The sequence below is a fragment of the Giraffa tippelskirchi genome, chromosome 13 (genome assembly GCF_054371585.1).
Source record: "Giraffa tippelskirchi isolate mGirTip1 chromosome 13, T2T-mGirTip1v1.2.pri, whole genome shotgun sequence".
NCBI classification, from domain to species: Eukaryota; Metazoa; Chordata; class Mammalia; order Artiodactyla; family Giraffidae; genus Giraffa; species Giraffa tippelskirchi.
This window is the reverse complement of record NC_137287.1, coordinates 103000630-103017764: the sequence shown is the minus strand read 5'-3', so window position 1 is coordinate 103017764 and position 17135 is coordinate 103000630. Positions and strand designations below refer to the sequence as shown.

Sequence of the window (17135 nt, the reverse complement as noted above, 5' to 3'; positions counted from 1 at the left end):
AAAGAACACTAAAGATTTGAGGATTGATCTACAGGGAGGCCCGGCGTGCTGCAATTCATGGGGTTGCAAAGAGTTGGACATGACTGAGTGACTGAACTGAACTGAACTGCTGCCTGAAATGGATTCTCTGCCATTAGTATCTACATTTGCAAAATAACTTTTTAACTTGGAAAGTCCTTCACAATCTAGCCCTTGTCCACCTATTTGGTTTCATCACATATGATTCACTCACTCTATCTCTTTTAAAAAACATCTATTTTCTTTTAGCCTTTCTTCTCCTAAAAAGCATTGCTTATTTACTTTATTGAGGTATAACTGATATATAATAAACTGTACTAATTTAAAGTGTGCAATTTGATGTTTTGTCATACACGGTATCCATATGAAATTATCACCAAAATCAAGATAATGAACATATCTCACCATCCCCCCAAATTTCCTTGTGCCTCTTTGTAATCTCTTAATACTCCTCTCTGTTTCTCCTTCTCTTACCCTCCGTCTAGTACTGATGTACTCTTACTATAGATTAATAGTTTCTAGAGCCTTTTACTAATGGAGTCATACAATATATTTATTTTTGTCTGTTTTATTTGGCATTATTGTTTGGAGAGTCATACATGGTTTTCTGAGATTCAAAAGTTAATTGCTTTTATTGCTGAGTATCCTGCTCTATGGCTATACCACAATTTGTTTATCCATTCACTTGTTGATGGACATTTGGATTGTTTGCAGTTTTTGGCTACCACAAATAAGTCTGCTGTTCACATTTATGTGTAAAGTCTTCACATAGACCTATGTTTATATTTCTTCTGGGTAAATACACAGGTGTGGAGTGGTTGGATCTTGTGGTTCATTAGACTTTTAAAGAAACTGCCCAATTGTACAAATAGTGTAACTCCGAAGTGGTGGTACTATTTTACATTCCCACCAGCAGTGTACAAGAGCTTCTGCTGCCAACGCTTGCTCCTCATCAGCGATCATTATGATCAATTGTTTTAATTTTGGACACTCTGATACATGTATATTAATATTTTATTGTGATTTTAATGTGCATTTCTCTAATATCTATCCATTTTCATGTGCTTATTTCTTACATATGTAACTTTTTTGGTGGTGTCAGTTCAAATATTTAGCTCATATTGTTATCCAATTTTGCTTCCTTTTATTGAGCTTTGAGAATTCTTTACATAATCTGAAAAAAAATGTTTTATAGGACATGTAATTTTCAAATATTTTATTTTCTGGGACTTTTAGCTGATTTAGCTTTTTCATTTTTTTCTGTTCATAGCTTTTATCTCTTTTTGGAAAAACCTGATTTTTATTATATATTGAGAAAGCAAAAAAATATTTTAAAAAATATAAAATGTAAAAAGCAATAAGACAAGAAACATCTCTATAACTACCACCCAGATAAAAATTAGAACATCAGTATTACTTCTTGCAATTCCTATATTCTTAGAGTTAACCATCATCCCATATTTGTGCTTTATAGATAGTTTTGTCATCCATGTCTATTTCCCCAACAAAATATTTGTTTACCTGTACACAATTTTCAACAGATACTTGAAAAAATTCTGTTAGTTTTTTGATTGGAATTTCAATGAATCTAATAAACAGTGTAGAATTGACATCTTTAAAAAATTGTTTTAAAAGTCCTTATTGAAATTGTGACAATATTGCTTCTGTTTTCATGTTTTGGTTTTTTGGCTGTGAGGCATGCGGGATCTTAGTTTCCCAACAAAGGATCAAACCCACACCCCCTGCATAGGAAAAAGTGAAAGTGAAAGTCACTCAGTCGTGTCCGACTCTTTGCAGCCCCATGGACTACACAGTCCATGGGATTCTCCAGGCCAGAATACTGAAGTGGGTAGCCTTTCCCTTCTCCAGGGGATCTTCCCAACCCAGGGATCAAACCCAGGATATATATATATAGGAAGGTGAAATCTTAATCACTGGACTGCTAGGGGAGTCCCAGAATTGACATCTTGAAGATATTGAGTTATCTAAGTCACAAAATATTATGTCTTTATTAATTTAGGCTTCTTATAGTGTACTTCAATAAGGGCTTTTGATATTCTCCATAAAAATTCTTGAACACGTTTTGTTTGAAATGTTCACAGTTATCAGGAAATACTTTTTCTTTTGGTTGTTAATAGTTTGATTATGTTATGCTATTTTGATTTTCTTTGTGTATATCTTGCTTGGAGTTCACTAAATTTTGTGAGTCTGTGGATTAATGTCTTTCCACAATTTTGGAAAATTTTCAGCCATTATCTTCAAAAAATATTTCTTCCCAATTCTCCCTTTCTTCTCCTTCTGAGACTCCAGTTACATATATGTTAGACCATTTGGTATTCTCCCATAAGTTTCTCATGTTTTGCCCTATTTGTTCTGCACTTTTTTCTCTCTGTGCTTTGATTTCATTTCCTATTCATCTGTCTTTGAGTTACTGGTTCTTTCTTCTACTCTGTTCAATCTGCTGTTAAGTGCAACCAATAAAGCCTTAATTTTAGATTTTGTATCTTTTAGTTTAGAATGCCCAGTTTATTCTTAGAGATTCCATTTGTGATAGATTGATACGTTGATGATCACCAGTGGAATCATGCCTCCAGTATTCATGTCCTTGTGTAGTTTTTCCTGTATTGACCTTGGGTCACATGACTTCCTTTGCCCAATGGGACTTATAAAAACATAACATCACAAGTTTGATAAATGATGCATATTGGGACTTACCTTCTTAGACCTAGCCATCATGTTAGAAGCCAAAGTTAACTTCCTTGAGGTGGGGAGGCCATATGGAGAGACATGTAATTATATCAGTGACCCCAGGTGAGAATATCAGAAGAACCAGTTAATTAACACACATAACTCTGAGAAATAATGAATAGTTGTTATTTTAATCCACTAAGTTTTAGAGTGGTTTGTAATGCACTGATAGAAAATGGGTACTTTTTTTTTCTGTGTATTGGTTTAAATTATTCTTTCAGTCAATCTTTTCCCCAAATTTCCTTGACAAGTTTATAATAGTTACTTAGAAGTTGTCCGTTGCTTCTACAACTAAAGATATAAAGAAGGAACCACAGTGAGGTGGATAGGAGGGAGTGGAGTCATGGTAGAAGTCAAGACCCATACCCCCTGGGGTGGTGGGGTGGGCGATCCACACTTAGGAGCGTAATTACAATTGCAGAGGTTCTCCCCAAGGGGAAAAGGGTCTGAATCTCACATCAGATTCCCCAGCCCAGCAGTCTTCCACCAGGAAGATGAGAACCCAGAATGTTTGGCTTTGAAGGTCAGTGGGGCTTACTTTGGGGACAGCCAGAGCATTGTGGGAAATAGAGACTCCAGTTTTAAAGGGCACACACTCTGGGACCCGTCTGCTGATCAGACCCACCTGCTGATCTTGGAGAGCTTCCTGGAGAGGCAGGAGGCAACTGGAGCTTACCCTGGGACACAGACACTGGTGTCTGTGGACACTGGTGCTGGCAAGTGGCAGTTTGGAATCCTCCCTCTAGCTTTACAGTTCCGGGGGGCCTGATTCCACCCACTAGCCTTTTGGCACTAGTCCTGGGACACCTCAGCATCCAGAAGGAGAAGAGGGCATCAGAGGATAAGATGACTGGACGGCATCACCGATGCAATGAATATGAACTTGGGCAGACTTCGGGAGATGGTGAGGGACAGGGAGGCCTAGCGTGCTGCAGTCCATGGAGTTGCAAAGAGTTGGACACCACTGGACAACTGAACAACTGGGACACCTCAGGTCAAGCAACTAGCTGGGAGGGGCACAGCCCCACCCCCCAGCAGGCATGACTGCCCCAAGATTCCCTGAGCCCACAGCTGCCTTGAAACCTGGCTCTGCCCAACAGAGGGCCTGGACCCAACCCTGCACACCAGTGCGCCAGCACTAGCTCTGGGACCCCGAGAGCCCTGCGTCCAGAGACTCTGGGATCTTGCTCCAATCAACAGTGGGTGGGCACTACTAGCCCCAGGACCCCAGTCTTGGGACTCCCAGATCCTGCAGACAACAAAATGCTTTTAGTTCTTGTTATGTTTCCATAGAGGTTAAAGGAAAATTTTGGAATTTCATAGGCATGATTTATTAAATGATAACCTTTCACTAACTGCCAGAATAATGGTGTTATATGTCGTGTAGATTTCAGAAAATTCCTCTGAGTGCTTGTGAAATATAATGAAATGGTTTTGACTTAAATGGACCACCTGAAAGAGGACCTTCTGAGAACCACTGGGTGGACTAACAGGCAAACACAGGGATCAGCCAGAGATGTTTATTGATAGAGTTCAAGAATCCACTGGGGTCACACTCAGGGTAACTTCATCTGCCTTTTGATAACTTTAGGCTTCAAGGAACTTAGATTTGCCATGGTAAGTTTCTTGGCAGGTACCTGGACTTCACACAGCACAGTTTATTATTTGTGCAGTAAACATAGACCTTTTCCTTCTTGAAGCATTTCTGGCGACACTTGCCATGAAGATTCCAGCATTTTAGGGTGCCACCTGAAAAGAAAGAAGAGAGATAGTGTCAGCCCTAAGAAGAGGGAGATTCTGGATTTGAAAGGTCTGTAAAAGGATTAAAACCGACATGATAGAGGGTGCTCAGTGTCCTTTGACTTTCACCCTGGTCCTTCTTTCTCTTCTTCCCTTCTCTCCCTTTCTAAAAATTGTGTTAAAATACAAATAACATAAAGCTTATCAGTTTAAGTATTTTAAGGTGTACAGTTCAGGGGCATTACGTAAAGCCACAATGTTGTGCAACCATCATCACCACCTAGTTCCAGAACTTTTTAATCATCCCAAACAGAAACTCTGCACCCATTAACTATTCCCATTTCCCCTCTCTTCATCCTTGGGCAATGACCAATTTGCCATCTTCTCTATAGATTTGCCTAATCTAGATATTTTATGCCAATGGAATCACATAATATGTAGCATTTTATGTCTGACTTCTTTCACTTATTCACTCATTGTCAAGTAGCTGCAGTAGCGGCAGCAGTCAAGGTTCATCCATGTCGTTGTTTTTTTTTTTAATTAAAAAAACTGAAGTACAGTTGAATCCGGATGTTTCATGGATCTGCTTCTGTGCTCGGTTGTTTATACTGGTTCTCAGTCATGTTTTCTTATTTCCCTGTGTGCCTAGTAAATCTTTGTTGTTGTTTAGTTGCTAAGTCATGTCTGACCTTTTTTCAACCCTATGGACTGTAGCCCACCAGGTGCCTCTGTCCATGGGATTTCCCAGGCAAGAATACTGGAGTGGGTTGCCATTTTCTCCTTCAGGGGATCTTCCCGACCCAGGGATTGAACCCACCTGTTCTGCAATGGCAGGCAGATTCCTTATCACTGAGCCACCAGGGAAGCCCAGTAAATCTTTAGTAGTATAAGAAACATCACAGTCGAAAAAAAACCTGAAGTATAGTTGATTTACAATATTATGTTAGTTTCAGGTGTACAGAACAGTTATATATATATATATATGTATATGTATGCTGCTAAGTCTCTTCAGTCGTGTCCGACTCTGTGCAACCCCATAGATGGCAGCCCACCAGGCTCCCCCGTCCCTGGGATTCTCCAGGCAAGAATACTGGAGTGGGTTGCCAGTTCCTTCTCCAATACATCAAAGTGAAAAGTGAAAGTGAAGTCGCTCAGTCGTGTCCAACTCTTTGCGACCCCATGGACTGCAGCCTACCAGGCTCCTCCATCTATGGGATTTTCCAGGCAAGAGTACTGGAGTAGGGTGCCATTGCCTTCTCCGATGTATATGTATATGTGTACACACACACACACACACACACACACACACACACACACACACACACACACACACACACACACACACACATATTGGGGCTTCCCTGGTGGCTCAGAGGGTAAAGCGTTTGCCTGCAATGCGGGAGACCTGGGTTCGATCCCTGGGTGGGGAAGATCCCCTGGAGAAGGAAATGGCAACTCACTCCAGTACTCTTGCTGGAAAATCCCACGGAAGGAGGAGCCTGGTAGGCTACAGTCCATGGGATCGCAAAAGTCGAATACGACTGAGCGACTTCACTTTCCATATATACATTTCTTTTCAGATTCTCTCCCTTGTAGGTTATTACAAAATATTGCATATATTTCCCTTTGCTATACAGTAGGTCCTTGCTGGTTATCTATTACATATATATAATAGTGTGTATATGGTAATCCCAACTTCCTAATTTATCTGTCCCTTACCCGCCTTTCCCCTTTGGTAACCATAAGTTTGTTTTCTATATCTGTGAGTCTATTTCTGTTTTATAAATAAGTTCATTTGGATCATAGTTTAGATTCCACATTAAGTGATAGTATATGATATTAGTCTTTCTCTATATGACATTTCATTTAGAATGATACTCTCTAGGTCCACTCATGTTGTTGCAAATGACATTATTTCATTCTTTTTTTTATGGCTGAGTAATGTTTGATCATATATATACCTGCCTGCCAATGCAAGAGACACAGGAGATGTGGGTTTGATCCCTGGGTCAGAAAGATCCCCTGGAGGAGGAAATGGCAACTTATTCCAGTATTCTTGACTGAATAATCCCATGGACAGAGGAGCTTGGTAGGCTACAGTCCGTGGGGTTGCAAGGAGTCAGACGTGACTGAGCGATCAACACTCACTTTCTTTCAGGACTGTGCCTACGCAGAGCAAGACTCAGTAAACACTTGCCAAATGTGAAAAAGTAAACCTTAGAGCAAGAATACTGGAGTGGGTTGCCATTTCCTTCTCCAGGAGATCTTCCTGACCCAGGGATCGAATCTGTTTCTCCAGATTGGCAGGCAAATTCTTTACCACTGAGCCACATGGGAAGCCCAGCCTTAGAGCAATGATTTAAAGAAAAAGGAAGTATAGTTAATAACGCAATGGTAGATAAAAATTTGAATCATAAAAAGACTCAAGTAATCTGAAAGAAGGCAAGGAAAGAAGATAAAGTAAACAAAGAAAGGATAGGCAGTTAGAAAACAAATAGAAAATGGTAGGTTAAATGCAACCATATTGATAATTATATTAAGCATAAATAGTCTGAACGTCTCAATCAAAAGGCAGAAATTGTCCAATTGGATGAAAACGCAAGATCTATTACATATTGTCTATAAGAAATTCATTCTAAATGGAGAGTCATAGTTATGTTAATAGTAAGAGAAAAAAATATCATGAAATCACTAATCGAAGATAAGCTGGAGTATTATTAATATACTAGCTATGTTAAGATTTAAAAAGTAGACTTCAGAGCTAACTAAATTGCTAAGTATAAAAAGGTAATTTCACGATGACAATCTCAGCTTATCAAAAAGACATTAATCCTCAATCAAATGCACCAAATAACAGAGCTTGAGAATATACGAAACAAAAAGCTGAAAGAACTGAAAGGAGAAATAGACAAATTCACAAAGATAATTTCAGCTTTCAACATTTCTCTCTCAATAGTTGATAGAACAATTTAATACAAGATGCAGAATATTTGAACTGATGAGTTTATCAACCAACTTAATAGATATTTATAGACCACTCTACCCAACAACAGAAAAACAGACATTTTTCCAAGAGCTCACAGAATATTTACCAAGATATACCATACAGGATCTCAATAAAAATAAAAGGATTGAAGTCTTTTAGATAATGAACTTATGGTTATCGGGGGGAGGGAAGAAGAATGGGGGGAAAAATAGGGAGTTTGGGATTGACATGTACACTTTGCTATATTTAAAATGGATAACCACACAAGTAATGGATAACCAACAAGTCTTACTATACAGCACAGGGAATTTTGCTCGATGTTATGTAGCAGCCTGGATGGGAGGGGAGTTTGGGGGGAGAATGGATACATGTATATGTATGGCTGAGTCCCTTTGCAGTCCACCTGAAACTATCACAACATTGTTTTTTTTTTTTAAATAAATTTATTTATTTTAGTTGGGGGCTAATTACTTTACAATATTGTAGTAGTTTTTGCCATACATTGACATGAATCAGCCATGGGTTTACATGTGTTCCCCTTCCTGGACCCCCCTCCCACCTCCCTCCCCATCCCATCCCTCTGGGTCATCCCATTGCCCCAGCCCTGAGCATTTGTCTCATGCATCGAACATGGAATGGTGTTCTGTTTCACATATGATAATATACATGTTTCAATGCTATTGTCCCAGAACGTCCCACCCTCACCTTCTCCCTCAGAGTCCATAAGACTGTTCTATACATCTGTGTCTCTTATTCTGTCTCGCATATAGGGTTATCGTTACCCTCTTTCAAATTCCATATATATGCATTAGTATACTGTATTGGTGTTTTTCTTTCTGGCTTACTTCACTCCGTATAATGGGCTCCAGTTTCATCCATCTCAATAGAACCGATTTAAATGTATTTTTTTAATGGCTGAATAATATTCCATTGTGTATATGTACCACAGCTTCCTTATCCATTCGTCTGCTGATGGACATCTAGGTTGCTTCCATGTCCTGACTATTGTAAACAGTGCTGCGATGAACATTGGGGTACACGCGTCTCTTTCAATTCTGGTTTCCTCGGTGTGTATGCCCAGCAGTGGGATTGCTGGGTCATATGGCAGTTCTATTCCCAGTTTTTTAAGGAATCTCCACACTGTTCTCCATAGTGGCTGTACTAGTTTGCATTCCCACCAACAGTGTAAGAGGGTTCCCTTTTCTTCACACCCTCTCCAGCATTTATTGCTTGTAGACTTTTGGATAGCAGCCATTCTGACTGGTGTGAAATGGTACCTCATTGTGGTTTTGATTTGCATTTCTCTAATAATGAGTGATGTTGAGCATCTTTTCATGTGTTTGTTAGCCATCTGTATGTCTTCTTTGGAGAAATGCCTGTTTAGTTCTTTGGCCCATTTTTTGATTGGGTTGTTTATTTTTCTGGAATTCAGCTTCAGGAGTTGCTTGTATATTTTTGAGATTAATTGTTTGTCTGTTGCTTCATTTGCTATTATTTTCTCCCATTCTGAAGGCTGTCTTTTCACCTTGCTTATAGTTTCCTTTGTTGTGCAAAAGCTTTTAATTTTAATTAGGTCCCATTTGTTTATTTTTGCTTTTATTTCCAATATTCTGGGAGGTGGGTCATGTAGGATCCTGCTGTGATTTATGTCGGAGAGTGTTTTGCCTATATTTTCCTCTAGGAGTTTTATAGTTTCTGGTCTTACGTTTAGATCTTTAATCCATTTTGAGTTTATTTTCGTGTATGGTGTTAGGAAGTGTTCTAGTTTCATTCTTTTACAAGTGGTTGACCAGTTTTCCCAGCACCACTTGTTAAAGAGATTGTCTTTTCTCTATTGTATATTCTTGCCTCCTTTGTTGAAGATAAGGTGTCCATAGGTGCGTGGGTTTATCTCTGGGCTTTCTATTTTGTTCCATTGATCTATATTTCTATCTTTGTGCCAGTACCATACTGTCTTGATGACTGTGGCTTTGTAGTAGAGCCTGAAGTCAGGCAGGTTGATTCCTCCTGTTCCATTCTTCTTTCTCAAGATTGCTTTGGCTATTCAAGGTTTCTTATATTTCCATACAAAGTGTATCACAACATTGTTAATCGGCTACACTCCAATATAAAATAAAAAGTTTTTTAAAAAAAGAATTGAAGTCTTATATAGGTGTATGTCTGTCCACAGGAAAATTAACTAAAAATTAATAGCAGATATGTATCTGGAAAATTCACGAATACTAGGAAACTGAACAATGTACTGGTAAATAACTAGTGGGTGAAAGAGAAATCAAAAGAGAAATTAGAGAAGTTTGAATCGACTAATTAAAAGTATAATACATAAAAATATTTGTGGAACTGAGATGAAGTAGTAATTAGAGGGAAATTTGCCGTTTAAAATGTGTACTTTAGACAGAATGGTCTTAAATCAACCATCAACGCTTATATCTTAAGTGAGAAAAACAAGAGTAAATTAAGTAGAAGAAAAATCATTAAGATTGGAGCAAAAGTAAATAAAATAGGAAATTTGGGGTGCCATTTCCTACTCCAGGAGATCTTCCCGACCCAGGGACTGAACCCACATCTCTTGTGTCTCTTGTATTGGTAGGTGGAGTTCTGGATTCCATTAGATACCACTAGCATCACATTGGAAGCCTCAGAAAAATAATAGACAAATTAAATCTGAAAGCTGGTTTCTTGAAAACATAAAAAATTTTCTAAATTTCTAGTCAGGCAGGCTGACCAGGAAGAGAGCAAAAGAGAAGAAATGAATTATTATCAAGAATGAAAGAGAGGGGAATTCCCTGGCCATCCAGTGGTTAGGACTCCATGCTTTCTCCGCAGAGGGTGGAGGTGTGATCCCTGGTTGGGAACTAAGATGCCACAAGCAGTGCAGGGTGGCCAAAAAAAGAAAAAGAAAGAAAGAGAGGACTTCACTATAGATTCTGTAGATATTACAATGTTAATAAGGTCATAACTGAGAAAACTTCATGACTATAAATCGAACAACTTACACAAAATAGACAAATTATTTGAAAAACACAAACTACTGAAGCTCATACATGAAGAAATACATAACTCTAAACCCCTTAATTTTTTTTTAAGAAATTGAACTTGTATGTAAGTATTTTCCACAAAGAAAACTCTAGGTTCAGATGGCTTCATTGGTGAATTCTATTAATACCAAGCATTTAGAAAGAAATAATACCAATTCTTTTCAAAGTCTTCCAGCATTACCTTGACACCCAAGTCAAAGACATTCCAAGAAAATAAAACTACACTTATATCCCTTATGAACTTTGATGTAAAAATCCTTACAGACTAACATCCCTCATAAACCAGATGTGAAAATCCTTAACAAAATATAAGCTGAATCCATAAATGTATAAAAAGGATAATACATCATAATAAATGTGAATCAGTCCAAAAATGTAAAGGTCAGTTCAACATTTAAAAATTCAATCAATAATTAATAATTCACCACATCAGCAGAGTAATACTCCTACCTCACCCAATCATATGATCACTTCAATAGATGCAGAAAAAGCGTTTGACAGAATTCATAATACCTGATTACCAACATCTGTGAAAATTCTGCAGATACTATCATACTTACTAATGAATTAAAAACAGATTTTAAAGGGAGACATAAAACTACTACCGTTTAAAGATGACATGATCATCTACATATAAAATCCTCCCAAAAGCTATGAAACCTGTTAAGTGAGTGTAGAAAGGCTGTAGGATATAAGATTAATACATAAAAACCAATTGTATTTCTGGATCATATAATAATTCTATTTTTAGTTTTCTGAGGAACCTCCATATTGTTCTCTATAGTGATTGCACCAACTTACAATCCCACCAATAGCGTAGGTGTGCATACGTTCTAAGTCTCTTCAATCAAGTCCAACTCTTTGCAACCCCATGGACTGTAGCCCATCAGGCTCCTCTGTCCATAGGATTCTCCAAACAAGAATACTGGAGTGGGTTGCTATGCCCTCCTGCAGGGATCTTGCCCACCCAGGGATCGAACCCACATCTCCTGTGTCTCCAGCATTGCAGGGAGAGTCTCTACCACTGAGCCACCTGGGAAGCTCAACAGTGTAGGAAGTTTCCCTTTTCTCAATACCTTCTCCAGCATTTATTGTTTATAGACTTTTCAATGATGGCCATTCTGACTGGTGTGAGGTGGTACCTCACTGTAGCTCATTTTTGGCCACACCTGTGGGATCTTTGTTCCCAAATCAGAAATTGAACCTGTGTCCTATGAAATGGAAGAACAGAGTCTATACCACTGGACCACCAGGGAAATCCCCTCACTGTAGTTTTGATTTGCATTTCTCTAATAATTAGTGATGTTGAGAATCTTTTCATGTGCCTACTGGCCATCTGTATGTCTTCTTTGGAGAAATGTCTATTAAGGTCCTCTGCCCATTTTTCAATTGGGCATATACCCAGACAAAACTATAATTCAAGGGCTTCTTTGGTGGTCAGGTGGTTGAGAGTCAACCTTGCAATGCAGGGGATGCTGGTTCGATCCCTGGTCAGGGAGGATCTCACGTGCCATGGAGCAGCTAAGTCCATGTGCCACAACTACTGGAAAGTGAAAAAGTGAAAGTGTTAGCTGCTCAGTTGTGTCCAACTCTTTGTGACCCTGTGGACTGTAGCCCTTCAGGCTCCTCTGTTCGTGGGATTTCCTAGGCAAGAATACTGGAGTGGGTTGCCATTTCTTCCTCCAGGGGACCTTCCCAACCCAGGGATTGAACCCAGGTCTCCTGCATTGCAGGCAGATTCTTTACTGGCTGAGCCACCAGGGAAGCCCCAGAACTACTGGGCCCATGTGTAATTCTGTGTTTTATTTTACAAAAAAGATAAGGCACTCCCCTCCACAATTTGACAATAAAATCTGAATTTTCAATTCAAGAATGTCAAGATGAACTGTTGTTGAGAGTGAGAGGAAAGATGGCCTCATATACGTTGTTTCAGCCACTCTGGAGGCTACTTGGCACATTTTCAGATGGTGCAGTCTTGACGCAAAATTTCCTTTCTAGATGTCTTTCCAAGGGAAATACACATGTAGACTGAGAAGCCTGTACACTGGAGATACAGTTACAAACGAGTTAGAGACAGACAGCTTCCCTCAGAGAACTTCCACTCAAGTGTGGGAGGGGAGACGAGAAACAACTATTAAAGAAATAGCTACCCAGATATTTGATTGACTAGACTTAGGCTGAAAATTGTAAAGGAGGAATTCTGGGTGCTGTGAGGAGGTATAATGGAAAAGGATGTGACATACCCCACCTAAATCTAATCTCTGCTGGGTTCTTGGGCTTTATACATATGTCCTGAATTCCACAATGAACCTAACTTAAAATTTTTAAAAATATTAAAGTGATACATACTTCATTCCCTTTTAATCATGAGACCCTTTGGTTGCTGAAAAGCAGAATTGGGCAGAGTTTCTGGCCTTTGGGGGAATGGTAAACAATAGAATGACAAAGTTCAGTGCTCAGTTTAAATGAGATGAGTTGTTGTAGTTTATAGCAAGACAACACATTTAAGAACCTAATGTATTTAGAAGGGTGAGAGGTTTCCAAATTTCAAAGAACTCCTTTATATATTATTAGCTGAGCCTGGTGGATTCAGATTAAACCACTTCATCGCAAGCCACAGGAAGCAAAGGCTGAGGGTCTGGCCAAAGAAATTTCCATTCAATCTCCTTTACCACCACCACATCCAACAGAAAGGAAGAGCAAATATTCTCCCTAGAGGAAACTGGGGCACTTAAATACAATTTTGCAGCAGCAGCAGGAGGCCTTAGAGCTCCACCAGGGCCCACATCTTGCCTCTGCCAGCCAGGACAATGAAGGACCTACTGGCAAGCTAGAGACAAAGGCCTTCCTCTCCTACCACCCCCCTACCCCGCTCCCCAGACTAGGGCCTGCTGGTCAACCTGAACACTTAAGAAGTAGAGATAAGTCATGTGAGAAAGGCAGGGGGCAAGAGAATCGCTTGCTACAAATACCTAGATTGGCCTGGAGAAACTGCTAGAGAAGAGGGCATTTACTTTCTGCCCTCAGAGGGTAGCCCAGGGAAATTGCTAACAGCATCAATACATTATGGTGCCATCTGGAGGAGGATTAGATTAGAAATGCCTGAGGGAAGTGGTTGAGCATCTCTTTCTCCTCTCCTACGGCATAAAGTAATCAGGAAAGTCCTCTGTTCCCTCTTGTCTCCAGTGGAAATAGGAGAACAGGTGATGAGCTGAGAGCCTGAGAGAACTGCCGGCAGTAGACCCCTGTGCAGAAAGCGAGTGGGAGGGGCTGTGTGTGAACAGCCTAAACCTAGGGATTAGATGGACGATTTGACTGAGATGAAGGGCTGAGTCAGTGGGGCTCTCATCAGGACCAAGAAGTTTCCTCAGTCATGGATCACACACAACAAGGGACCTTGCCGCAGAAGTCAGTGAAGGTCCAGCACTGGGCGCTACCTCCTCATGGGCCTGCCCCAGGGCCTTTGCACTTCACATTCCCACCAGCTTGAATATTCTCCATAAATCCATGCGGATCACCTCTTATCCTCCCTCAGGTCAGGGTGAGCCATTCCATGAGCACCCCTTTAAAACAGCAAATTCACACCCCTGTGGTATTGGCTATCCCCTTTCCCACCTACTCTGCTCATCATACTCACCACCTGACATTTCACATGTTTCACTTATTTAAAAAAATTTCTGCTTCTCTCAACAGAATGCAAACACCAAGAGGCTAAAGACTTTGCTTACCTTGTTTTGTTCTCATGTGTTCACTGTACTACCTCCTGCACCTATCATAGTGCCTGGAATATGAAATTTGTTCAATCATGTTTATTGATAGCTCAGTTGGTAAAGAATTCACCTGCAATGCAGGAGACCCAGGTTCGCCTGGGTCAGGAAGATCCCCTGGAGAAGGGATAGGCTACCCACTCCAGTATTCTTGGGCTTCCCTTGTGGCTCAGCTGGTAAAGAATCCGCCCACAATGTGGGAGACCTGGGTTCAGTCCCTGGGTTGGGAAGATCCCCTGGGGAAAGGAAAGGCTACCCACTCCAGTATTCTGATCTGGAGAATTCCATGGACTGTACAGTCCATGGGGTTGCAAAGAGTCAGACATGACTGAGCAACTTTCACTTTCACATTTATTGAATGAGCCAATAAATTAAATCATGACATCTAGTTAACTTCTAAATCCAGGTGCTATCCTCAGAAACAGAAAGGGAACAGAAGGAGAAATTCTCAAAGACTAAATATTTATTCAAAAGAGATTGAATTAACTTGAAACTGTTTTAAAACAGAACTGATGAGCATTTATTTAACTGCGGAGTTTAGGCACAGCCCGTTTAGTGCCTTCTACCACCCCTCTCCCCAACAGTTGCCTCAGCAGGATGGAATTTCCTGGGAAAATTGAAATGAGTTACATAAAATGAAGAAGCTACACTTTCTCTTTTTTTTTTTGCATACCAAAATTTCAGTGTGTTCAATGTTGTTCCCTCAAACCAATGTTACTATACACATGCCTTTGTTGTAGCAGATTGAGAAATGGGGACATTGAAACTCTGAGCCGCTGAGCTGCTTTCTGGAGGTCACCCAGTTAGAAAATGATTGAGCAGTGTTTAACCCAGGTTCTGGGCTTTCCTCTCTATCCCCAGCTGAGTAGTATTTCAGGCATTTGCCACAGGCAGGTACAAGGTCTGAGGTGAGGAAATTTCTACATTTCAGCCCTGTGGACCGGTGAGGTGAAAGCCTTGGCTGAGCAGAAGTTTCTGTCAGTTGAACAAGAGGGGCCAGACAGCGATGCTAGAGTTGGTGGAATAGCCCTTTTTTGCTTAAGCTTTCCCACGGCTCCTCCACCTGGCAGTCAAGGCTCATCAAGACCTGGACCTTCACTGCTTCCGCAGTCTTAACCCTTGCCACATCCTTAACCCAGGGGTTCCAGATCTTGGGCTTCCCTGGTGACTTAGATGGTAAAGAATCTGCCTGCAATGCAGGAAAGCTGGGTTCGGTCCCTGAATTGGGAAGATCCCCTGGATTAGGGAATGGCTACCCACTACAGTATTCTTGCCTGGAGAATCCCATGGACAGAGGACCCTGATGGGCTACAGTCTATGGGGCCACAAAGAGTCAGACACTACTGAGCGGTTAACACTTTCAGTCTTACCCCCCTTGCTACACCCTTAACCCACCTTTCCATCGTGGGCTAGTTTCCTGAAGGCATGGTGCTGTCTCCCACATCCAGACCTTTGCTATTAGCTGACTTCCGTCTGGGACACCCTTCCTCTTCCACCTCTCTCCCTCCCCTTCTAATTTCTAACCACTTTTCAGGACTCAGAATATCTCTCTAGGAGATCTCTCCTTGCCCTCAGCCTGGGCTGGTCCCTCCCTTGTGCACCAGGACCCCAGATCCCCTCTAACACAGCTCATGGCACTCTGGGTAAATGCTATTTCACATCTCTCCCAGTGAGTGCCTCCCAGTGCGGCTGCTCAGTTGCTTCAGTCATGACCGACTCTTTGCGACCCCATGGGCTGCAGCCCTCCAGGCTCCTCTGTCCATGGGATTCTCGAGGCAAGAATACTGGAGTGGGTTGCCATGACCTCCTCCAGGGGATCTCTCCCACTCAGGGATCGAATCCGAGTCTTACCTCTTCTGCATTGGCAGGCGGGTTCTTTACAACTGTGCCACCGGGGAAGTCTGAATCCCTCCCAGGCCATGTCATTTATCTCTGTGGTCCTAGCTTCCCAACACACGGACTGGCACAGAGATGGTAACAAGTTAAAGATGAGCTTTGCTTTCTCCTTAAGGCGGTTGCAGTTTGTACTAAGCCTAGATCATTAGGGGCCTATTTTGTGACACGGCCACTATTGTGTATCCTCCTCCTGCATCTCCTACTCATCATATGCATTCTTCTTCACAAGCAAACCCACCTGAGCATGCTCCCTGGGACAGCAGGATGGGGTGACTGAGCAAGAAACTCTCCATGTTGTAGTTGGTACCTAAGATCTGCTGCCTGGCCGCCGGGGAGGGTTCCTCCTCTACAAGGTGATCACCCGAGGCCCGGCAGCCCATCCTCCCCGCCCGTGGGATTCTGTGTCCAGATCTCTCTCTCCGCACCCTGTGCCCCTCCCCTGAAGAGGTCCAGGTTACCTGGGGTGAGCTGGGACAAGAGCAGCAGTCCGGCCAGAATCAGCGAGAGGAGCTTCATGGCTACAAGTGGCCAAGGGAAGCGGCAATGGCAAAGCAGCTTGGCAATGTGATGCGATGGCAAAGCTAGTGGTGGAGTGCTCTGGCCTCTCTGGCTCCTGCTTCTTTGCTCCAACTGGTACAGATGTCACCCGCACGTGCCCTCCACCGCCCGCGGGCACGGCCCCCGCACGCCCTGAGCTGGCACGCTTGCTTTTCTTTTAGGTCACGCGATAGGGCGCGACTGCCAATCAAGGGACCACCAGGGGGCGCCACGCACACGGAACCTAGAAGGTCGGGGAAGATTTCCTAGAGAAGATGGCCGTGGACCGTGTTTTGAGAAACAAAGACCAAAATGCCAGGTGGATGAGCCCACATGGCTTTCCAGGCAAAGGGAGGTCTGTACAGAGGCTTCTGTTGGTGTTGAACATGAGAAATATACTGTAAC

At 41.6% G+C, this 17135-nt stretch overlaps 1 protein-coding gene and 1 long non-coding RNA gene across 2 annotated transcripts; both read right to left on the bottom strand.

The window, feature by feature from the left end:
* Positions 1–4272: 4272 nt before the first annotated feature.
* Positions 4273–16818, bottom strand: DEFB123 (defensin beta 123). The gene is made up of 2 exons (XM_081559480.1): positions 16652–16818; positions 4273–4515 (listed from the first exon to the last, which is right to left on the bottom strand). Exons 1-2 carry the CDS (start codon positions 16707–16709, stop codon positions 4370–4372), a joined length of 204 nt encoding a protein of 67 aa, XP_081415606.1. The 5' UTR covers positions 16710–16818; the 3' UTR covers positions 4273–4369.
* Positions 9072–12232, bottom strand: LOC145533054 (uncharacterized). The gene is made up of 2 exons (XR_014073782.1): positions 10412–12232; positions 9072–10278 (listed from the first exon to the last, which is right to left on the bottom strand). It is a non-coding gene; the product is annotated as an uncharacterized LOC145533054 (long non-coding RNA).
* Positions 16819–17135: the final 317 nt, after the last annotated feature.